The sequence below is a fragment of the Lissotriton helveticus genome, chromosome 3_1, assembly GCF_964261635.1.
Source record: "Lissotriton helveticus chromosome 3_1, aLisHel1.1, whole genome shotgun sequence".
NCBI classification, from domain to species: Eukaryota; Metazoa; Chordata; class Amphibia; order Caudata; family Salamandridae; genus Lissotriton; species Lissotriton helveticus.
Window position 1 is genome coordinate 809,137,457 of NC_136061.1, and position 25,041 is coordinate 809,162,497.

Genomic DNA, 25,041 nt, shown 5'->3' on the forward strand with positions numbered 1-25,041 from the left:
TTATTGATATCCATAAAGCCCAAGCCAGGGGAGCAATCCTATATGGAGCTGAATTGTGGGGCCATTGCCAGGTGGGTGGTATTAGTAAGACCGAAAACCAATTCCTAAGTTCTTTGTTACTAGTACTCCCCTCACCCTGTTGAGAATGGATCTGGGTATTAGACCTTTAGAAGAGGAAGTTGCTTTACGCCCCATTGTTTATTGGCGCAGGTTGTGGGTGACCCCTGAACTATTTCATTTTAGAACAGCTTTGGAAGAGTTATTAATTCTTCCTGGGTCAGAGAGCTTGTTTTTATAAAAAAGGAATGTTTGAGATTAGACTTGCCTGGCCTCTGGTATAATCCTCTTGTTGTCTGCGCCCAGCTTTCTCGTCTTGAACTGATCAAGTTGGACCGCAATAAAAGACTAGAGGCCATCCTTGGTAAGTCTTCTCTGAGCCCATTTACAGTTCAGTTTCTTAACCTTAAAGATGCTTATATAGTGGAACCATTCTTAGATGAAATCTTCCCTCCTTCCCGAGGAAATATTATCTTCAATTTAGATATGGAACACTTCCGGTAAGGACCTTCGCCAACAAATGGTCGACTACCAAAACGATAGAATGTCCAGCGTGCGGGACAAATGAAGAATCTGAGGCCCATGTTTTCATTTTTTTGCCTGACTTACAAATCCATATGGCAAGGTGGACTTATCCAACTCAGTAAAAACTTGGGATTCAGACATTATAAAGAGGCCCTCAGAATACTTAAGAGTAAGACTTCTACCCCCGTCGTATTCTCAGTTTCACGCTTTATTGACGCCATGTGGCGAAGGAGAAGATCTTCTTTGTAGAAGGAAATGATTTATGTACAGTACTTAACTCTTTTTAATGTTACAGTTTTTTAAATTTTTATATTTTTATTTTTTATTAGTGCTCCTTGTACAGTGTTTTTAAGAAATGTTTAGGATGGTTACTATGTATCTTTTATGATCTTTTGATCGAAATAAAGATTAATTGACTGACTGACTGACTGACAAATCCTTATTATCATAATTGATGTGGTGGAAGAGGTGGGCGAGAGGCCAGGGTGTCTGACTCCAGACCACAGGGTTTACGGTTCGATCCCCGGTGCCAGGTTAGCCCAGCACCATGTGACTTTGGGCAATAGCTCGCTTAATCTTCCTGAGGGCCCCTCCAACCCCTGCCCCCGCGCTGGGACCTCTCACCGGAGGTAGCTGTGCGCTTTACAAATGCTGGTATTTCATATTTCATTACATTTGCCTAAGTCCTATTATACCAGGACCGCCATGATACTCAACAGTTGCAATAATTGGGCAGTCATTTCCATCAACATTGCTTTCACAATGAAACCACTTATTTTTATGTTGCATTACCTTTTGTTTTCTTTACACAATCATTATCTGGAAATACACTAATATGATTTGTTGAAGTAATTTAATTATGGTAATCATTAATCAGCAGTTTGTCAAAGGAAAACAGCTGATAACGAAGTGAACCCTCATAAACCGCCTATGAACTTTGCTTCAATGCTAGAACAATAATTATTTACCTACTAGAAAATTTTCCTAGCACCATTGGTCCGGTTTAATCCAGATTTTCTTCTTTGGAAGAAAGTGTGTTCTATATTAAATCATATTAAGCGAATTAGTGATTTGCTGAGAAAGGTGGGTTAAAGTTTCGAGCCATACAGAAAATATAAATTGCTGCAAAAACTTACCTTTAAGATATTTCGTGAAGCAAAACTCATCCAACAGAGACTAGTAAACTTTTCCTTGTCAACTGCTGACATACTTAAATATAATGTAGATGTCTAAGCACTCTGGATTGCTCCGTGTTTTCTGGCTGGTATGAAACTGAAATTGGCAGAAGACAAAATGTACTGGGACCCTCATATATGGAAGTGTGGTACACTTATAACAATGCTAAAAAATTAGATCCAAATAAAATAGTTTCCAACGCTCACTGAGCGGTGTATAACTGCAAGAAGTATTGAAAAGTACTTTAGGATCTCAAAATGATTGGGTGGCGTCTTCTAAGAGGACCTTACAACCTAACCTGGAGATCAAACGTCTCTTTAGCTGATGTAAAGGCCACATTTCTTTGAAAAACCAAGGCTTTGTTTGCTCAGAACCTCAGTATGTTTGAAACATTTATTGAAGACCACAGTGTTGCCTCCCTAACTGTGCAGGCCGGTGGAAACAGAACTTGAGTCCAACAAGTAACTATGGAGTTTACAGTCATCAGATGAGCAATGCTGGATTTTATTCCACATCAGCCTTGATTGTTAAGCATCAAATGGCTCACATTGGAGAGCAATCTGAAAGCCGGACGAATCAAGGCCACCGGGGGAACTTTTTAGGTAACAGGACAAGTTTGCCACAGAGGCATTACAAGCCCTGTGCAATGAGATATCCTTGCAGACTAAGGACCCACTTACGGTGTTCACAGTCTGAACCACTTAGAGACTTCAATTTCGCCATTTCTACTTCGAAACTTGAAAGGCAGTTCCCAATACATGTGTACAAACTCTTCCCCTAACGCTTCATACCGGCCTACTTGGTGGTGTTGCAGACAATATTGGAAATGAAATGTCGAAATTGGCAAAGTGATAGATCCATGGATTTTCCAATCCGCAGACAGTGTTTCCGCAATTGTGAAAGGTAACTTCTCTAGCGTTTCAATGTGTAACATGGTGTGTTTTGCATTTTTATGTGCCATGAGTATCTGCTATTCCATCAGGTCATATTGAGAAAACAGCCTAGTGGCGCTGATATATCTTCCAAGGCACATATCCAGAACGTCATATTTGAAATGTCCAATTTAGAAAACATAATAGAACTGAGCTGTGACCTTCCATGTTGTAATACGACCCTGACTATCGAGAGGTATCTGAATGGTCAGATCATTGTGCCCTCACACACCAGGTAGGGTGTCATGCTTCTTCATAGGGCACTCCTTGTCAAGCTGGTGCTGCAATGCTTGGCATGCCCTGGTGGCTCTTTGGTAGAAATCTTTTGTTCCATAGACGCCGTACGATGAGTGCATGTGAGAGGTCAACAAACAGAGTGGTGGAGGGAGTGAATTAAGAGTCTAAGTGAACCAGGGGAGTATTTATAGGGCAATGGCTCCTTGAAGAACCATAATACCTTACCAGGTGTGTGAGGGCACTCTGGTCTGACCATTCGGATACCCACGATTTTTTGGCCCTTCACATGCACTCATCTAACTGAGTCTACGGATCAAAGATCTCCTTGAGGCCACTATGATCTTACCATTCGGCTCCCAGCTATCCTCATGGTCCGGCTGTTGATTCAATTCTTATTAGAGAGATTGAATGAGGGAAGTTTAGTAACCGCCTATAAAAGAGTGAACTGGTCAAGCGAACGACTACCGGAACGTGCAGTCAAAGCTAAAACAATTCTGGAGGACTATATGGAGTTACTACCTTCAATGTTAAAAGCTTGGAATAAATTTGTGCTCGAATTAACGAAACAAAACTCAAAAGTAACTACTAGACGGATCACAAATCATAATTACTTACCAGCACATAAAATTAAAGGGCTAAAAAAGGAATTGAGAAGAGAAATAAGGAAGGTAAAAAAACAAGGCAATAGATAAGTTGCTTGGGATAAGCTCAAGATACTGAAAAAAGAGTTTAAGAAACACATCTGGTTAGAAAAAAGAAAAACAACAGATGAATTTTGGGCAAAGATGGTCTATAACTGCAAACAATCAAATGCTAAAGCATGGCCTAAATAAGTCTTTTAACACAAAAATATCAACAAATGTAACAGAAGAAACTTGGGCTATGTATTTAACAAAACTCTTTGTAGCCGAGAATCAATTAAGGACTAATGAAAATAACAAAATTAATCAAATGATTGAACCATCATTCCACTATGCCCATGTGCCCGAAATGGATGATACATTGAGTACTAAAATCGAAAAGGTTATTAGATCAGGAAGAAGTGATAGTGCTCCCGGTCCAAATGGCATTCCACCAGCCTTATTTAAAACTGACCCAAAGTATTGGGCCAATCGCATATGCCGTTGTTCAAAGAGGTGGAAAATATTATTATTATTATTATTCTGAGTTTTATATAGCGCCTGGTTACCTATAGGCATCCCAGCGCTTACCAGAACATAACACTACTGAAAAATGAAGGGATTAAACAGAAAACAAAAAAGTTTTTAAAAGTTTTCGAAACCAAAGCAGGCTAGCTTCCGAGCGCAGTTGTAGGGGCAACGAGTTCCACAAAGAGGCCACATTTATTGAAAACCTTCTGCCACCCATTCTTGCCTTCTTCACCCTGCCAACCTGAAGGAGATGTTGATCGTCAGAGCGAAGAGAGCGAGGGGCCTTGTAGGGCTGGACCATCTCCCCCAGAATAGGAGGACCTACCCCGTGCAGGACTTTGTGAGCGATACAGAGTGACTTAAATTTCACCCTGTCTCTCACAGGGAGCCAGTGCAGTGCCCTCAACGCCGGGCGGGCAGATTGACGCCTAGGGAGACCCGTCAGAAGTCTGGCTGCCGCGTTCTGCACTTGCTGCAGTTTATTCAGGGTAGATTCGGGTGCACCCAGGAATAACGCATTGCTGAAATCCAGCCGCGAGATGATAAGTCCCTGGATGAGAAGCCTTCGGGTGGTCACTGGGAGCAGAGGCAAAATCTTCTGGGCTGCGCGGAGCAGGCCAAAGCACACGCCAGCAGTCTTTTTGGCATGAGTTTTAAACGATAGGTCCTGCTCCAGCCATACCCCCAAGCTCTTGATCTCCCGTTTGGGGGGGGGGAGCCGGTCCCAGACAGTCTGGCCAGCTGCTGGGGGACAAAGATGGAGAGGAGTTTCCCAGCAGCATCAGTTCCGTCTTGGAGCCATTTAACTTTAGGGCTGAGCTGCACATCCACGTGTAGATCTTCTCAAGACATGTGTGCAGCCGGTCGGGATGGTGCGCCGACTGGGAAAGGCCTACCACCAGCTGAGTATCATCAGCATAACTGATGATTTTAATACCCAGCGGCAGTACCACACTCTCCAGGGGGGCCATATAAACGTTAAATAACGTAGGGCTCAGTGAAGAGCCCTGTGGCACACCACACTGGAGAGGGGTTGAAGATGATTTTTCATGGCCTTCCCACACCTAAAATGAACGATCTTCCAAAAAGGAAGCGAACCATTTGAGGGCCAGACCCGTGACCCCCACCCCTGACAGCCGTTGGAGAATACAGGTTCAATTCCTGATAGTTGGAGAGTATCGATAATAAACCCTATTAATAAGGAAGGTGATAAAACAAATCCATCCAACTATAGGTTAATAGCCCTTACTGATACAGAAGCAAAATATTATGCATCAATAATATTGGAAGAGCTAATAGAGTGGTCAAATGACAAGAATCTGATTCCATCTCAGCAAACAGGATTCCGGAAGGGATATGGTACCACAATTAACATGCTAGCAGTATCAGTTATTGCGGGAGGAAAAAAGCTAACGTCTAAGGAAAAAATTACAACTCTGTTTCATAGACCTGAAGGCAGCCTTCGACCGGGTGGATCGTTCACTTCTTTGGGCCAAATTAAGAAGTTGGGGCATACAAACAAAGTTACTAAGAGCAATCGAATCATTATATACAGATTCGTGGATTCAAATTAAAGTAGGGGATGGAACCAAATTGTCAAGGAAAATACCAACGGCTAGGGGGCTTAAGCAAGGCTGTGTGCTAGCCCCACACCTGTTCAATCTATTTATGGCAGAGTTGTCTCTCCAATTGGATTCTGTAAACGCACATGCACCAAGTCTAGGATCATTGACGATATCCCATTTAGCCTATGCTGACGATATTGTACTGTTGAGTCACACAGAAATTGGTCTTCAAAGACTACTTAATAAAACAGCGACCTATACAAAACATAATAATTTGGAAATAAATATCTCTAAAACAAAAGTTATGCGTATAGGGAGGAACATTGGTGCATCTCTAAAGATCAAGCTGGAAGATCAAATCATAGAAGAAGTTACTACCTATAAGTACCTGGGGTTTCATTTCGATAAAAATGTTAATTTCCAAGCACAACATAATTACATGGCTGGGAAAAGCAAAGCTCTGATAAATGCATTTAGCTTGTTGGCAAGAAAATTAGATGGAACCTCCCATCAACCACTGCTTGCAGTAATTAAAGCAAAGTTCCTTCCTTCGCTAACTTATGCAAGTGTGGTGATGTATGGTAGGGATGCTAAATTATTAGACGGCTTACAAACGAAAACATATAAACAGGTTTTCCATCTTCCATCGAATGCCTCCCCAGCCCAAATCCGTTTAGAATTTGGCTTATTGCAGCAAAGTATAGCAAGAAGGTATCACTTTATTAAAACCATGCATAAAATACGAAATAATGAATCAAGTGTTTTAGTTAAAGCACTATGGGAAACCATAATCCATGATACTAAGTCAACCTATAGTAAATACTTATATTCCTCTTTACGTTTAATAAATGTGGGTGATTTGTGGGCCCTAAAACTGTCTCATCACACGTTTTGCCAGGCTATGAATAAAGCAGCTAAAAATCACTCACTGATAGAGGATAAAAGTCTCTTTTCACGACGAGCTCCTGCATGGATGACCATTCAAACATAGGTCACAGTGCAACCTGCAATTTATTTCCAATTAACTTAGCCAGTGCGCTTTAAAAATCAATTCATGGCTATGTGCCATGGGGACTTGCCGTCTTTATCAGAAAAACCTTCTTGGCGATATAATGGACCAAAAACATGTAGATTATGTGATGCTGCGGAAGAAGATTTTGTGCATTTGCTTTGTATATGCCCCGAAATGATGAATGCACGCCGATTATTTTTAAAGTTTTTATTTAATGAGCGAGGGATCCGTACATGTAGAACAGCAATCATGAGAAGCTTGGACTCTACTGATCCTCGCCTAAATTGTAACTTGCTGAAATATTTGGAAATCCACGACAAAGCAGTAAAAGAGAAAGTAGGAAGCATCCATAAAGGCTGGCTCTAACTGTATGTTATTGTTAAGGTAGCTAAAGTTATGGTAATGACGCCATCATGAACAACAGAATCATGCTCGTCATATCTCCTATGTACCCCCCATACAAACTTGTTGAAATACTGTGAAGTACTTATAACCTCGCTCTGATGATATTTTATAAAATTGGAATATAACTGTTATTTGATGTATTAATATATATAACGTTTTAATGAGATGGAGTGACATCCTTTTAAAGAAAAATTTATTTAAACTGTATTTTGTATTGTGATGGTTTTTATTAACTAAAAACAATAAACAATAAATAAAATAAAAATATTAGAGATTAGTTTGTCCCTGAAGAGGAACTAGTCCATTGATATGCTTTGTTACATTATTCTGAGAGGAGTGTGGGTGTAGGACCTCATTAAATATTTCTCCTCATCCCCTTTTGAATACTTACATGTTGTACTATGGACATATCTTGTTGCATAATGTCTATTGCAGATGACACCATATTGCCTAAAGAGTATATCCTAGAGGATAAGGTGGTCATACCGTTGTCAAACACTGCCATAGCCTTTTCTAAATAAACCATGTAAATCTCGCACGCTCTTTCAGTAGCATCCTACTGAGAAACCTTCCATAATTCATTGTATATAGTATACAAGAAGCCCTTTTGACGTGGTTGTCCGCTGAGTTCCAGGTCAGCGGACAAAAGGGACAAGTGTTGTTTCATCTGAGATAGTGCTGAGGTTTTGAGCCAATCAAGAGACAGCTTTCCCACTCTGTAAATTGTCCCCACCCCCTAGGGTTCAGGCTGCACATAACACATGTCAGGTCTATTATTCTTGAAACACTCCGTGTTTCACAGGAATCGTGTGCCTTATAACGGTTAGTGTCCAGTAGCCAAAGTAACCATCCCTTCCAGTTAGAGTCAGATGACTTGTATGTTCCATTACGCAGCATGGAATCCAACGTATCCTCACTGTAGTATGTACGTTTTTACCAATTTTCAAAACTTCCACATTTGGGAATACGTGGAATGTTCAAATCTTTCATCTTGGCTATTCCAAGACATGTTTGTTGCACAGTTTTGTTCAGGAACATCATTTTTTGTGGTATCAGGCATGCTCTAAACAAAGTATCAGTTCCCTGAGCCTGCCAGTCTCTTTTCCCCCAAATAGATTTCACATTTATGGTGTCACTCCAAAAGTCAAAACTCTGTACAGACAGCTGGGAAAGAAAGGAGGCAGAATATATCAGCGTGGTGTCAGCATATGTTTCTTTGCAGGTGATGATGCATGCCTATAAAAATACGAGGCCGGGTTCGCTGTATCGTAACCAGAAAAATAAGCAAACCTCTGTGCAAATGTTTTGGAACTACCATGTGGTGGTGTAGGGCGATATTTCCATTGAGTGTAATTGTACATTATGTTGAAAACAGAACATGTCATGCTAATTAGATGTGCCATCATACAATTTATCAGAGGGAAAACCAATTGAATCCTCAGGATCTTCTAAAAGTTCATGCACTGTATTAATGTCCCAAATATCAGAAAGAGTACTTCGGGTTATGACCTCATTCACAGACATTTTTAACAAATATGACATTTGTGAAAGTTCAGTGTGACCATACAGATCATACGATACCCTATCCCAAACAATCCCCTAGGGAGCTGGAACCTCTGAAATGTTCACCAGGGAAAGGTCTCTTCGTTTACGATGTGATGATGCATGTGTCTTGAGGACCAAGTTTCCCATTTGTACTGCAGAGCATTCTGGAGGATAATGTCCATTTGGAAGCAGGAAAAAGTGTCACTAATCCAGAGGACAGGAAAAGTAACTCAATTGTAATCCACAGATGTAACCAAGGAGAAACAAAATGTCCTTTTCAGCCAAAGATAGAAAATACACACTTTCAGCCTGAAAGGAAGAGGCAGCAGTTGTGGTAGTGGATCCAAAGCGCTGCACGACAAGTCTTCAAAGTCGATGAAGTAGCCAGAGGCAGTCCGATGTATCTTTGGAAGCTCTGCAGGTGTTGTAGAACTGGGAGATGACTCGATTTGTGGTACATTGATGTAAACTTTATTCTTGTCTTTATTCCAAATTGAAATTTTGAGTTTCTGCACGAACAGTACAGTAGTTGTTGTTGTAACAGGTAGAAGAGATACTTCATTGTTCTTGTTTGTTGTCTCTCGTTGGAGAGAGGATGCTTCTTCAATTATTAAAGCTGCCATCTGAACTTCCTGTAGGTTAGCAAGAGGAGGCAGATGGTTACCCAGGACCCCACATGCTCACTGTTGAGAATCAGCCACATAGTGTGGTTTGATCAAATCGATGGAGACCAATCTTTGCCTTTTCGATTTGCACGGGTCGGAAGAAGTACAGACCTCATACCGTCAACAGCCAGGACAGGTACAGGCACTCTGTAGAAGGGCCAAAACTCTTTTTTGTTCACTATCTTCTCCCTGACCAGATTCCCAAAGTTTGAGATCAAGCCAGGCCTCACTGGCTCTAACTTCACTTAGCGGTGCATTTTACTTGGACATTGCTTTGTTCTTCACAGAATTTGTTCAGTTCTTGTAAAAAAGCCAAACGTTCATTGATGTAAAATGGTGTTTCTGCCGCCACTGTGCTGGAATTTTCGAGGTCTTGGTCCCACATCTTTACCCCAAACAGGATAGAGTCTGACAACCCAGGGATTTTCTCTGCAGGTTGTTGAGTGCCCTCAGGAGCCATATATGTCATGGACCCAACTGCAACCTGATCCTAGTTCTCTTGCTGTTAAAGACTGCTTTAAGTCACTGTTTTTACTCTCCACTACCGAATTTTGCTCCTCAGGATGATAGAGGGAGGGGAAATACAAGGTCACACCCATACTTCCCATTGCCTCTTTGTAAGCCCGATAGCTAACGGCTGGACTGAGTATAATGTGCCAATTGCTCATATCCTGATAAAGACTAGCAGATCCTTTCTAACAGGTTGGGTGTCAGCTGACCGCTGTGGCTGTACCCACAGAATTCGAGAGCAGGAATCCATTGCTACCAAGATGTACTTGTAAGCTCCATCTTATTGTAGAGGGCTGCAGTGATCCAAATAGACACAAGACAGAGACTTGTTTGAAATCAGTAGAGGTGTCTGTGGTGGATGTTCTATGGTGGAGCCTTCATCTGCTGGCAGATATAGCAGTAAAGGACAAAGTCCTTGGTCTGTTTGTAAAAATCAGGCCACCAATAGTGCTGCTGCAATCATGAAATTGTAGTAGCCACCCCTGCATGTGCAGAAGCCTGACCCTCGTTTGCAGCTAGTATCAACCCGTTTGTGATCTGTGTTTGGTTTTAATCTATCCCCCACTCCAGAAATACGAGCATATGGTATGCTTTGTGCATCTAATTTGTAGAAGTACTTGAATGGGAAGCCTTTAGGCAGGTGAGTGCTGTCACGTTCAGTGCTAATAGCCACCATGATGCCTCTGTCTGTCTATTTGCTAGAACTAGTGATTACAGCAACCGCAGCAGTGCAAACTCTTGCTGTTGCGGCTTTATCTGCCATGTCATTCTCTACAGCGTGAACAACAACACATTGATGACTCAATGTGTGTATCGTGGCAAGCAATCTTTCAGCTTTGACACCTTTTTCAAAAGCAACTACTTTATTGTGCAACCCTTTACATCTCTGAATCCCTTCTGGCTTCAATAGTGTAGGTATTCTTTATAAGACTGGACACAGTAATACGAATCCCACACTATAAGTTTGGGTAATTCATGATCCGTATTCTTTAGTGTCAGAATAAGAGACTTAATTTCTGTCGGCTGCACTGTGCGGTCACCAAGTGAATGTGTGTAGGTTTTCTCAGGATGGAATTTTCAATCGTGAATGCGCCATTTTGCAATTGCGCACACAGCTTTGCATTGGTGCTTAGTCCCTTTGGCAAGCTAGGCAGACTCAGCAGTATATATGATATAATCATAGCGATCTAGAGGCATTATTTCATTAGGCAGAGGATGTTCTTGTTCATACTGCAGAAAAGCTTGTGTTTAAACTGTAGATTCAAATTTATAGTCTACATCTATTGCAGTGACTGAGTTAGCTCATTGAATCCATCGTGGCTGTAAAGCCTTAGCGTTCAAAACATTTGCTTTGGTGGCGGCATATAAGGTTGGCACTTTGGTCCCAATGTGTTTACCCTGAGCCAGGGCTCGCTCTCTCACTACAGAAGTCTGTACTGCTGTTAGGATGTTTTAAGTAGGTGAAAAATGCATGTCAGCATTGGTGTATAAATGCAATTAATATGCAGTTGATACTGTCACCTTCTTTGAACGTGACATAAGTGTACCCTGATGTACCCCGCAATGAAACTGATCACCAGGTTCATTGTGTTCTTAAATGTGTGTAAATGTTTGGAAGCTATCATGTCAGCTTGCACAGAATGTCAAAATATTTGTGTGTTCCTGTGTCCAATGTGTGCTTGAAAAGTCCGGATGTATCAAGTCGTAGAATGGTTTAACCCGTGCTGCGTACTCTGGAATGTATTTTCTGCCAAAATTTAGGAATCCCAATATGGATTGTAGTCTTTTCAATGTTGTTGGAGGTTGAAGCAGCGCACATTTCTCTAGGAAGTGTGTTGCAAAGCTTTTGCCTTAACTTATCAGTTCATATCCCAGAAAAAGGACAGTGAGGTGGGCAATTTAAAAAAAAAATGTTTTTATTAAATTAAATTTGTAACCCATTTGAGCAAATCCCAAGATTATGCAATCCACTCTTGTAAAGTGTCCTATAAGGTTATCATCTGTCAGGTAAATGTCATTGACATAGGACAGTGCCTGTTCATTAACATGTTGTAGTAAAGTGTTATTCTGGCTGAAAACTGCCTGGGGCTATTCTTAAACCCCTGGGGTTATCAACAAAACTGTTTTTGAGAACTTAGCTCACTGAATGTGGTCCGATATCTGCTTCCAGGCACTATATTCTGGCAGAAAAATCAATTTTAGAGATCAAATGTTTTGTATTTCTTCCATACAATGTTGTTCATTCGTGTGTCACCGTGTGCATTCTGTACTGCCAATGTGCGAGTAGCTGTACTTAGTCTAATAGTAAAAGATATGAATGGTCCAATTTAATTACTGGAAACTAAGAATTTTTCATGGATGAGGTTCAACTTTTTATTTCACCTTGGTTTTCGAGTTGTTCTAAAATTTGCCTAACTTGTTTTTTGGCTTCATGGTTAATTGGGTATTGTCGTTGAGTTTGTGGGTCGTCCTCAACATGATATCAAGATGAGGGGAACCGCTATCCCACCCCACATAGTTGCGGTATAATGCAGAAACTAGCTCCCACTTCCTGGTGTATGAATGTTTGAAAGATTATGGAATCCTCCAGTTCCGCAGGATGATGATCTTGACTTGGTTAGATAGTGGGGTAAAGGTGGTAACACAGGTCATGACATCGTCACTCTGACGCTCCTTGGTCTCCAGTAGGCCCTGGCGGTTACTGTTTCTCGCTCTTTTTCTGGCTTTGTGCATGACATCCACCGGGTAGTTCCGCTCTCTCAGGTTCAAAGTAAGAGTTGTGGCTTGTAAGTCCAACTCAGTGATGGAGCTGCAGTTGCATCAGATCCTCAAAAACTGGCCATATGGTAGATTCTCCTTTAGGGCCTTCGGGTGGTGACTCTCGAAAGAGAGGAGGCTGTTGCAATCGGTGTCCTTCTTGTATGTCCTGGTGTGCAGGTGTCCATTCTACAGGAATATCATCAGATCAATGAAAGGGATCTCCGTACTTGAAGCTCCCACCTTTTGTCGCGATCTTCAGATTCTTTTTTTCTATTCTTGGTTCTGGATGCTTGCTGAAATATCTCCAAAGAAAAGACGTTCATAAGAAGTTTGTCAAAAGGTTCACTGACGTCAAAATCAGACCAGTCCCGAGCAGAACGTCAAAAGACTCTTTGACAGTGAGTCTTGATGCCGAAGTAAGTGCGGCGGAAAACGAGAAGAAGAGGCGTCTAGAAGCCGTGATGGCCGCACTGCTACAGAAAAAGGACTTTGAAATTCTAAAGGGTTTTTGGATACCGCCTAAAGCTTTGACGCCAGAGGATCAAAGTGAAAAAGAGGTTGAGGCAATCGAGATTCCCTTAACACCTGAGTCTCAAGAAGAGGATTTCTTCTATAAAGGGGAAGATGAACATCTAGCAGAAATGTATGGAGGTTCTGAGGAATCAATATATACAGAGGCCTTATTGGTTCATTGGGAAAAGTTCTGTCATTCTATAGAATTGATCTATTTATTATGAAAAGTTATAACCAAACCCGTAGGCCTGAATTGCGACTTGAGGAACAGGGGGTGGGAAGCCCACATATATCTGTCATAGTGTTCACTAATATGATTTGCAAAGTAGTACATTTATTGTTTACTTTAACATTTCTATTATTTTTTTCTGTATGGTACCTCTTTCACAAATCATTTATGAGTTATGTATATTATTTTATATGTCGACTGTGGTGCAATAAAAAAGTGGATCTCCCATTGTAATGAATCGAATTGAAAATGGGAGCAGACAGAAAAGTTCTAAGATTTTTTGTAGTTATGAAACAAGTATGTAGAATGGATTGATTTGTGGTTTCTCCTAACAACCACTACAAGAGCTTGTCTTTATCTGAAAATGAACAGTGGCTGTGAGTGTAACAGTATTCGGGATATTTCGAATGACTAATTGCCTACTTTTAGCCTGTGAAGCAATTTTATAGATAACACGTTGGAGAATGCGGATACAATGTCATTCACTATAATATGCACTTTACCATATGGATATACCTATGAGAAGTGAGGAGACACTTTGTAAGTATATTGATTTGATTGATTGGCAAACCAGTAGCCTATGAAGCATGAATGAAAAGGATTACACAATGTTGTCCTTAAACTCGTATGGATAGAAAATATTTTCTTAATTTGCAAGGCTACGATGAGCTTTCGAAACATTAATACAAATGTTTATAAAATTACAATAAGAATGACAATGATAATTGTTGACAAAATGATATTCTGATATGAATTATGTGACTCTACATTCCACAACGGGGATATGTCCACATCCTGTTTGAATTCAGGTACCTTTCAATAATGAATGAAGTCTATTTTTCCTTTTGTTTAAGTGATAACTGATATAAATGCATTGGCTGCCACTTGTTGGTTGTGAGCAAGACCGGTTGGTGGTCAAAACGCGTTATTTGATTTTTTTCTGCCAAACAAACTCTGTTTGAAGCATACCGGCTGGGGTGGCTCATCGTTCTGCCTACACCAGTGGATTGGTGGCAATGTTGATGCAATTTACAGAGGTGACACATGCTCACGAGCCCTGCCCCATTTGGCAGAACATCTCATGTTCAAGCTTTGGTGAAGCAACATATATCACACATTAGGAACATTGCTTTATGCTGTATGGGCACTACGCACTATCTGCTCATAACAGGGCAAGAATGAAATCAAAGTAATTGCATTGCCACAACTGCACTCCATGAACATTAGCACTGCACCCAGATGAAGGCCAATAGGCTGAGGCGTTACTAGGTTTGCCCTTTTCTTTCCTCGATCAACTAAAAATGGTAAGGGGTAAAGGTCAAAATGCATTTAGAAACTTACCAATTGGCAGACCATCCAGGGAACAAAGGCTTGTTGAAGCTGGGAGTTCACAGAGCCAAACTTTTGCTAATGTCATATTTTAAAGATTTGAAAGCTATTCCAAACGTTTGTTTTCTAGTAGGACCTCAAAATATGATTGCAAAATTTTTATATTCTTTATATGTTTTGTGTACTTTCTGTAACATTAACCGATGCACTGTAGACTGCGATTTACTGTGTTAAATTGTCACTGTGTCACACTGCTGCATAGCGCAAGATGTGATGCAATGTCTGCTCTTTTTTGGTCTACTACAGAACTTCGAAACATGATTTCAATATTTTTAATATGATTGCACACATATAGAGAGGCCATAGGGCCAATGCATTCACTGATGTGTTTCAGATTGTGATTCACTGTAGAATGCTTTCACTGTCAGAGCATGTAGCATGGCCGCCATGCTTCTTTCATCATTTGCATTATGTGAAATAATGTCCATCCTTGATTTTTCCAATATGGCGATACTGTCCATTGAAATGCAACAGTATTTAAATATGTAATGTAAGCGTGGCTCAGTGGTTAGAGGCGGCAGACCCGGAAGCTGAGATGCGCCGTGGACCAGGGTTCGATTCCCCGCCTCGGCGGGTCTCGGCTCAAAATTCCACGGACTCGACAATTCTCGCTCCGGTGCCTACTCGACTCACGGGGTCACACTCTGCGACTCTGGGCAATAGCTTGCTTAATCTCCACTACGGCCCCTCGCGGCGGGATGCCTGGCTTTCACCTTGTGGATACCCTGCCGGGGTATCTCACAGGGGAATACTAGGACGGGTTCCCTAAGCAAGCGCCTTGAGACCCCTGGGTGATTCGTGCGCTATATAAATCGAAATACATTTACATTTACATTTACATTATATGCACTTATACCGCTCACAGATACTCAGAGGAGTGTCCCGACGCGTGCCTGAAAAGAGTCCGAATAAGAGTCGGAGTGTAGAGCTAAAACAGAAGAGTTTTCAGCTTTTTCTTAAAAATCAAAGGGTCTTTAACTCCCCGCAAGGCCAGTGGCAGTGCATTCCATGCCTGTGCAGCGAACCCGGCAAAAGGATCTGTGCCAAAAGTTGGGCGGAAGAACACAGCTGTCTCGCCAGAGTATAGAAAGTAAACCTCTTCTGCGAATAAATGGGACCCAGACGATGCAGGGCTTTGTGAGCAATGGATACAATTTTAAATTTTATCCAAGCCTCTGCTGGGAGCCAATGCAGAGATCGGAGATGAGAACGCACACTACACCTGCTGGAAAGGCCCAGCAGGAGTTGGGCGGCAGAATTTTAAATCACCTGCAATTTATTTAAAAGGTAACCCGGAATGCCAGCATAGAATGCATTAGCATAATCGAGCCGAGATAGAATTAAAGCACGAACAACAGTTTCCTTAGCAGAACTAGGCAAAAGAGGAAGAAACTTCCTCAGAGACTTAAGGATGCTGAAACAGGTGCCAGCCAACTTCTTAACCTGCGATGAGAAGATCAGGTTCTCATTAAACCAAACTCCGAGATTCTTAACAGAATAACCTTTAAAGCTAGGTAGGGGGGAACCAATGGGGCCAAAGCTTCTCTCTGAAGTCAGCGGGGAATGTGCCATACAAAAGGATCTCCGATTTCTCCTCTTTGCACTTGAGCTATGTCTGAGCGAGCCAGTAAAATACCGAGGATAGGCAGTGTTGGGCGGGGAGAACTGCAACCTCGTCTCGTCCCCAAGAGACCAGCAATTGGGTGTCATCGGTGTAGGCCATCACCATAGCCCTTAATGCTTCCGCCAGATACACCAGCGGGGTAACATAGATGTTAAAAAGAAGGGGGCTAAGGGATGACCCCTGTGGGACCCGTGGCCACTGTTTGGGGAGCCGAGGCGCACAGTGGGAGCCAAACCTGCTGTGAACAACCCTCCAAAAAAGACCTAATCCAACCCCACACGGACCCGGCTACTCCGATCCACGAAAGGCGATCCAGAAGCAGGGCATCCGGCACAGTATCGAAGGCCGCCGAGAGGTCCAGCATAACCAAAGCTGGCAACACTGACATTGACAAAGGCCCAGTGGCAAAACACGTCTGTTGATTGTTTTTGCTTTGTGGCAATAAACTATCTTTAGCTGAACCCCTGTGAGTTTGCGACCTTGTTTCTGGCTACCTGGGAACGACAAATGTGTAAATGTAGATATAGATATAGATAGTTTGGTTCAGCCATCTTTTGCCATTGGTTTGTATGAGCATCATTTACACTCTCCTTTCATCTATGACTGCATGAAACAGTGGGTCAGCCTACTTTAGCTGTTGTCTCTTGCCCTTTGAGTGACAGAATTTGTTTACATGTGCACATCTGCCTGAAAAGTAGTGTGCTTCAGCGCTAGTACTGCTGCACCAATACTTTAGTTTTCCATTATCTTCTTTTACAGGTCCCCTTTCATTTCTTTGCTTATCCTCTTTTTATTTTCATTTTAAGGTATACTACAGCTGTCCATACAGTGCTAATGAGTTATTTGCTCACTACTTATTTAATTGGCAGTGCACCTCTAATTCAGTCGATCATCATAGAAGTTCATTATTGTCCATGTCATCCTAGAACTTTAAAATAAGGATACAATATGTTCAATGCTATTGAAAGATGGCCAATGCTAGTATGTTTAATTGTATCTGTTTATGTAAACATATCGTAGCCATGCTTAGGTGATTTTATATTTTAATTATTTTTTACTTTCTATTCTTTTAATGTATCCTGTTTATATTGAGTTCGTTGTGCGTACGGTATGGGGGTTGTGTACAATGGGGAATGCAAGGAGTCGGTGAATGGGGTGTATGAGTACAAGGCTGTGTGAAACTCCATTTTAGATGACTAAACAATTATATAATTAAAGAGGTTCTTCTCACAAGTCAGTCAGACGCTGGCGTTGACAATTTTGCTGTTTTCATTTTAGCTATTGACTGCTCAATGTTTTATGTGATTTTCAGCTGACTAACCATTTAGAAGAAATGCTGCAGACCGCCTACAACAAATTCCAGTTTTGGCAGTCTAAACGTATGCTGAAAAAAACGTGAAGCTTGGTGAGGCAGAACGAAACGTGTTAAGCTGCGGGAAGAAATGTCAGACGGTGCCGACGCTGCCGCGAAACCTGCATCGAGGACTTAAGAATCGTGCGTGGAATCTTGAGAGAACAATATTTTTTAAAGGGGCGATGGATGGTTAAACTTGAAAACTCTGCGGATATCTTAAGAACCAAAATGGAAAGGCCGAGAGGCAAAAAATGGACACTGTTTACTGCAGTTACTCAGGAACTGCTTTTAACTTGCATAAAAGCTGCTCACGGAAAGACTGGAAGCTTGAAAGTTCTCAGATCTGGGTGTTATTTTTCGTTTCTGGTCTCATTTTTATAGATATGACACCGGGTGTGTGTATTTACGTGTGTGTGGGTAGATATTTACACATATATATCCGTACGCACATTAATGGAACATTTCCTTCATCGGATCTTCCTGTTTTATTGGATCCTGTTTCTATCAGTTGTATCGATGAGGTTAAAAATATTTTTAACAAATGTTACTGATTCACTGATCTGTAGAAAGGCAAACTTCTGCTATATGCTTCCCAAAGATGTGCACAAACAAAACACATTGCACTGGAATAGCCGTCCAGTCAAGGTTCTTTGTTTGGTCTCAAGCAATCGAGTGAACACTTGTTCCTGGAGACTTACCCCTCAGTATTTCTCTAGGGGAGTTGGAGAGACATGGGCAAAAGCAGGTTATGTAGGAGATATTGAAATTCTGCGGTATGCTTGCTGTCGATGATTTTTTTCGTAAAAAGGCATCAACAGCTCTTGACAACGGTGGGTGTGTATTAAAATGTTTTTATTGTCTTACAAGTGGGCATTAAAAATAAACACACTTCTTCACCCCGCCTACGTAAACAAACCTATTCTCTTCTGATAACATTTGCGTATTTCCGGTTTCTCCTTATGACTGTTATATTCTTGGCGACTCGATAATCATTGTAGGAAACAGGGGAAAGAATATGAATTCAAACTGAAATTTTGAGTTTGTGCCGTACTTTGATCTTTATAGGCTCTGTTTTCTGTTAAGCTAACCTAAGTCTTTTAAAAAATAAATAAATATAAAAACAGTAAAGAAGTAAAACCTTATTGTAGGCAGTTTATTTTATTCTATATTTTGTATGTATGGTGTAATACTGATCATCGTCATTGAACCACTGGCAAAATCTATGCATACTTTAACACAACTTGCTCTGTGGTTCGAAGTCAGTGTTCAATGCCAACAGTTCTTTATTATCCACACATTGCCCAGAAAGTAACTACTACAGTGCCCTGTAATTCCTATAAAGAGTAACCACTTCTCATTCTGCTCTTCAAACAACCACCATCTTTCCCATTATGGCAGTACTCATTGCCACATTTCTGTGCTTACACTTTCTTTCCGATTAACCAAGATAAGCAGTTTGCCTTTGGAGTCCAGGTATCTCTCTGCAGTTCTCAATATTGTACATTAGCTTGGTGGCTAGCACAGTGTCCATCCTTATTACAAGAGTAAACAGTGAATTACAGGGCACGTCTATATTGGCGACTCCTTAAAATGGTCAGGTATATATTTTCTAAATGATAAACTAGTATGTTCCAAACCATAACTCTTTTGTATAATAAAAGTGCAGGACTGCAATTCTAGTTACATTTCCTTTACTTGATATGGAGGAGTGTAGTTGTTCTGAGGAATGTTTTGACTTAGTAACATAAATTCTGTGCGCCTTGTTTTTTTAAAGAGCCATCCTTCTGCAGTGGTGCGTGAGCAGCAATGCAGTTTTCCATCTTAAAGAAATAAGAACATATCCAGTTCATAGTTAATTTTGCTGCTATTAATATTCCGAAAAATCACATTGGGCATCTTACACAATCCAATGTAATAACCTTAGTTCAAACGACTGAAAAGTAATAAATCGAACCCGAAAATGTATGTTATGATGCTGTTAACAAATGTATCCGTTTGCCGATTTAAGCACTTACATGGTTATCCTGCTGCTATTATTATTCACAGTTCTTTTCTTATTCATTCTGATGTGTTATTATTCATAACTTAAACATAGAGATTTAGGTGCTATGTCCCAGTGTGTCATGGTTTCCTTGCAGACTAATGTAAATATATTTGAGCAGTACCAGTAAATTATCATGCACGTTAGATACTTGAATTTTGAACATCCGATCTTGTATTCCTTTCGGACACATTATAGTGTCTTCTATTAATCATCTAAGATGCAAATGCATTATAGCAAATGCTTGAGCTTTAGAATGGTTGGCCTGTGGCATTTGTCAGCTGCCAGTAGGTGGGCTTGGATTTGTTTGAGTTTATACTTTTAATTTCTGCTTTATTAACAGTGATATCAACCAGTGTGGAAATTTACAGCAGATGCATTTGGATCTTTATAGCAATAAATGTGTTGTTAAGACATCGTGTTAGTGGTGTGAGGTACTTTAGAATGCCTGAGACACGTAATTGGTTTGCAATAATTTCAAATTGTGTGTTCACTGTCATATAAAAAATCCCTAATTTGTAGCGGTTCCTAGGTTTTAAGAATCTTATTTCTGTCCCCAAAAATTGTACCTCGCCAAAACTGTTTGCTGGTTTACTTTTTTTATGGTTGGACAGCACATTTATCCTTAACTGACTTTTAGTCACACAGTGGTCCAAATACTCCGAACTCATGGTATGCTTTAATAAAAAGAAATCGGTATAACCCTTTTCGGGGCTGGTTTAACCAGTAGTACACTCATGGAAAACTAAACTCGACACACTCATCTAGCCATTCCTACTCCAAATCATTTTATGATGTTTGAAAGGCACCTATCCCTCTTCAGCCTGTTTCTAGATCCAAACATAATTGGCTAGGGTTCAGTTAATTTGTGTGATTTCAAAAACATGTGTTCAGATACCATACGCTTCATAAATTTCAGAGAATCATGGCCCACGCCAGTTACAGGAATGTAAAAAGCTGCTGATGGGCAGACGTATTCTATGATTAAGAAGTGCACAATGGACATTGCCACAGGACAAGCTTTAGGATTTTTTTTCGCAGAAAGTGCTTAGTTTGAAAGCACAGCAGGCTGGAGTCAGTTGGAACATGGAATCAACTTCTTATGTATATTGTCCTCTACTGTATGAGAGCACATTAATAGGCTTGAGTCAATATGAAAACACGTTTAGGGTAGCATACACCTTCCTCAAGATATTGTCATTGTTTGCCTAAGTGTATTTCACCTGGTCTGTTTTCAGCAATCGTTTCCTTACAATTGCTAGCTTGCTGCAATCATTTAAAATCATAACGAGGACCTGAAAAAAATGTTCATCTTGAGAATTCCGTCTTTTAGCGCATGTGAGACCACTGACCATAGGATATATTTACTGATCTATAAATTCATAACTTACCATTGTGATGCCCTTTGCTCTGGGCACTCATTTTCACCTTAACCCACAAGCAGTCATTATTTATTGTATGTATGTACTGGTTTCCTAGAAGTGTGTGCCACATAGGTAATTTCCATGACCCTCAGCACTTTTATCCTATTTGGAACTTCTTCCACATTCTTTCAGAATCTGGTAATTTTTCTTTGGCTTGAAAGCACTTTGTACGCGGCCTTGCCCCATTGAAAGCAAGCTTATAACAGTGGTTTTAACCACTGAAACGTTTTCCAGTATTCTTCCATAGGCTTCAAAGCAAGCTGTTATGATTTTTTCTTGAAAGTCATCATTTTAAGAGAGCCATTTCATGAAGGCATTCCTCTGTTGTCTTTCACTTTGGAATTTAGTTCTAGCCCTGCTTCAACCAATGGATATTTTACTGCATTACACTTAGCATATTCTTCTTCCGCACTGTCTGTAAGTGCTTACACCATTAAGATAAATACCCTAACTGATATCTGGATTGTTTACTGTCTCTCAATCTAAAACTTGATCTGGTTCTGAGATGTGCAAAAAGTAACACTTGCTTATGCTGGAAAGTTCTTTAGTCATTTTTATTTTATTTTTTAGTTCCCTAAGCCCAAGCAAATAAAGGTATTTCAGGACCAATCTATCCAATGGTCTCTCTTGAATAGAAACGGCAACAATACATGTCCACTGGGGAACTCATGGGATCTACAGAAAATCTCCTAATAGATGTCTTATGTGAAAATCTTTTTCTGTGCCTGGCATCAAGCAAATAATAGTCCCAGTGAGTCATGAATTCGACAAAATCTCAAGTTTATGACGAAATACGTTTAACCTAAAGACAATTGTGTTGCTTTTAAATGTATTTTTATAATTCTATATAGGCCACTCATTTGAGAAAAGTCGTATGCTTGTTACAACGTTATCAACCACAATTCAATTTCAGATAACAGTTCAGAACTTCATGGCGTAATAGAATACTTTAAGGAGTTTGCCCTATACATATTTTATTATTAAGAAGATTGCTATGCTTTTAGTCTTTTGAAACTCACATCTAATTTTGGCGTGGTGTTCAGTGAAGTCATTGAAATTACCTGGGCTGCTAAGTATTTGTGATCTGTTAAATATGTACTTGCAACTAAGATTTAAAGTGCCATGCTATCAGAAAGGTATTTTGCATTTAGAGTTTGTTTTGTTTGGCTGCTACTGCACATTTTATTTACATGGTCAGAAATCCTGATAATGCTATTTAAACATATTCATCTTTTTGTATTTCCCTAAACTAATACTGTATTGAAACCTACTTTATTGATTAGTTCCTTTGAATTTTGATACGTTGGGGCTTACTTTCCTACTTTACCTTCTCTACTAAGAGGAAATCTTCTTTATAAATGTTTGTATTTTTAAATAAAATGCTTAAATCCTATCTAGAGTGTTATCCAATATTTGTATAATAAAAGTGTCCCAATCTGCGTAGTGTTTGGAGGCTGGTGTATAATTTGTTAAGTATTGTTATCTTTAGGAATCAGATGCAGGATTTCCACAGGTGGTCATACGATATGATTGTGATCGGGGATTTTAAATATGATCTATTTTTTTATTTTTTATTATTTATTTATAAAGCTCACGCATCATCCCAGAGGGGCCATCCCGGCACTCGAACCAAACAAGGAAGCTCTGAAGATAAATGCCCCTTAAAGGGGTTACATCAGAGTTTTCAAATATGTATAAAACACAAAAAGATCCTTCTTAAGATGTATAGCTAGAGGAAGAGAAGTCCAATGAATTTCGACTAAGTGGCTGAAAGAGCGGCCTAATTTGGGTGCCGCAAATCAGGGCTTGATGGGAAGAACACAACACTCTACTAGGTTTACAGAAGGCCCCCTTCCCACGTACAACAGATGGTCCTGACTCGTGGAGCGCCTTATGCACACAGCAAAGTATTTTAAACCTGGCTCTCTTCTGCACTGGGACCCAGTGTAACTGATTGAGGCAGGTCGATGTTGAGCTCCTTCTAGGGCTATTGCAAATCAGTCTAACTGCTTCATTCGGTATAAGCTTCAAGCGAATAAAGAGGTAATTTTCCATCGCTAGATATAAAGCTTTACCGTAGTCTAGTCTGTTCAGAATACGCGCTTACACCAGGCTAGAAGGATCCATCTGAACCGATTCCTCAGCAGGCTTAAGAGACCAAAGCTCCTTCCCCACACCAAGTTTACCTGGTCCTGCATAGAAAGGGATTTGTCTAATATGACTCCCAGATTCTCATAGATAGTAATAAGCAGTTACATTTCATCAAATGCTTTAATAATCCAGTTTCTTTGGTACTGAAATGCATTTTACCAAGCTTCTGTTTTCTTGTTACCCAATAGTTAATCAACATGTATTTTGAAAATGTAAGTTGAATTTAGAAGACTAGTTCTCAATATTGTCAATACTTTGCATCATTTTAATAAACATTTTAATTGTCAAAAAGGCAGATCATTTCAATATCCTTTGAAACTGCTTTCCAGAGCACAAGGTTGCCAATACACGCAGCATGACCTTTCATGAAATGCTAGTATACAATATCTACGGAACATTTGCCAGCAGAGTTTCTCCAGTATTTGATTGTTCATTGATTAGAATGCTTGACGTCAAGATGGGAATCATCAGTAATCTGTTTTTGTTTGCACAACGGTGTACATATGCATTTAAGTAATATTGAAACTTTGCAGTCTCTCCACCTATTTTTAAAGCTCGAACTCCAGCCAATGCAATGTAGGGAGACAGAGTTGCACTTCCTCAAAGAGGCTCAACTGCCACAACTTAAAACAGCACAAATGGTGAATAGATGAAGATCTTCTTAACTCTATTTCACCAGAACTTCCTCTAATTTTCTTTTGGCTTTACTCTGCTGTAATTATTCATCTGCAGCAGTAAAATACCCTGCAAGGGGTGAGAAGTGGGTGTTAGAAGGAATATTACAAGGCATGGTAAACCTTGTAAATGTGTGAATGTCCACAAATAAATTAGTTACCTGTAACTCCAGCTCTCCAGTGTTAGTACCTTGCATAGATTCACCTTTAAATAATTCCCTGTTGTCAATTTGAAATTCTCTGGTATATTTAGTTAGCAGTAAGATGGGTTGAAACAAACCAAACTTCAGCCCATGAGGTGGAAGTGCTGTGATCTCTCCCACCCCGTTAAAGACCGTAATAGTGCAGGCTTTGTAGCACAACTGTTAAGGATACTGCTTGGGTTTTGAACTTCTGATAGGGCAGGAGAGCAGATTGCATGTGAATCTATGAAGGATACCAAAGCTGGAGAACTGGAGGTGCATGTAAGTAAGTAACTGATTTCTTCCCCCAGCATTGGATCTTTCATAGATTTATATGCATGAATCCGAATAGGAATCAGTATAGCCAATGGATAAAAGCATGCTAAATGCTGACCTTTACTGAAATAGGTTATGAAGAACTGCTCGACCCACTGACGAGTCAACTACTGCATCGACATTCAGGCAGTAGTGTTTGGTGTAAGTATGTCCGCTTTTCCACAGAGGTGCACAGAACATGTCGAAGAGACGTGCTTCTGTGTATAGTGCAGTAGTTGCTGCTGTGCCTCTTATGGGGCTATTTCCTCCAACTGCCTTGAAGTGGACAGTTCGCTTTACTCTGGTAAAAGGTAATGAAGGCTGACAGCTAGGTATAGGTAGCCTGTTTAGACAGAGGGTGTCCCTTGCCTGGGTAGCTCACCAAGACAATAAGCTGGTCTGAAAGATCTAGGTCTTTCATTTTGGCCATAGAAAAGCTGATGCACCTGCATGCAACCAGTAAATATAAGGATCTTTCAGCGAACATGAATAGATTTGAAAAGGAGTTGAGAATGGCAGGCTGGTTTAAAGTCCGAAGGGACCTTTTGCATTGACTTAGGGTTGGTGTGCAAGGTGACGTTCTCTTGTGAAATGAATGTATGGAT

At 40.4% G+C, this 25,041-nt stretch overlaps 1 protein-coding gene across 3 annotated transcripts in view; it reads left to right on the plus strand.

The window, feature by feature from the left end:
• GTF2H1 (general transcription factor IIH subunit 1) overlaps nt 1–22,553 on the plus strand; it is a 482,809-nt gene extending 460,256 nt beyond the window's left edge. For all 3 annotated transcript variants that reach the window (XM_078681075.1, XM_078681073.1, XM_078681074.1), the window contains exon 15: nt 17,608–22,553. In XM_078681075.1, coding sequence (XP_078537201.1) covers nt 17,608–17,694 — 87 coding nt within the window. In that variant the 3' untranslated portion in view covers nt 17,695–22,553. The remainder of the gene's footprint in view (nt 1–17,607) is intronic.
• Nucleotides 22,554–25,041: the final 2,488 nt, after the last annotated feature.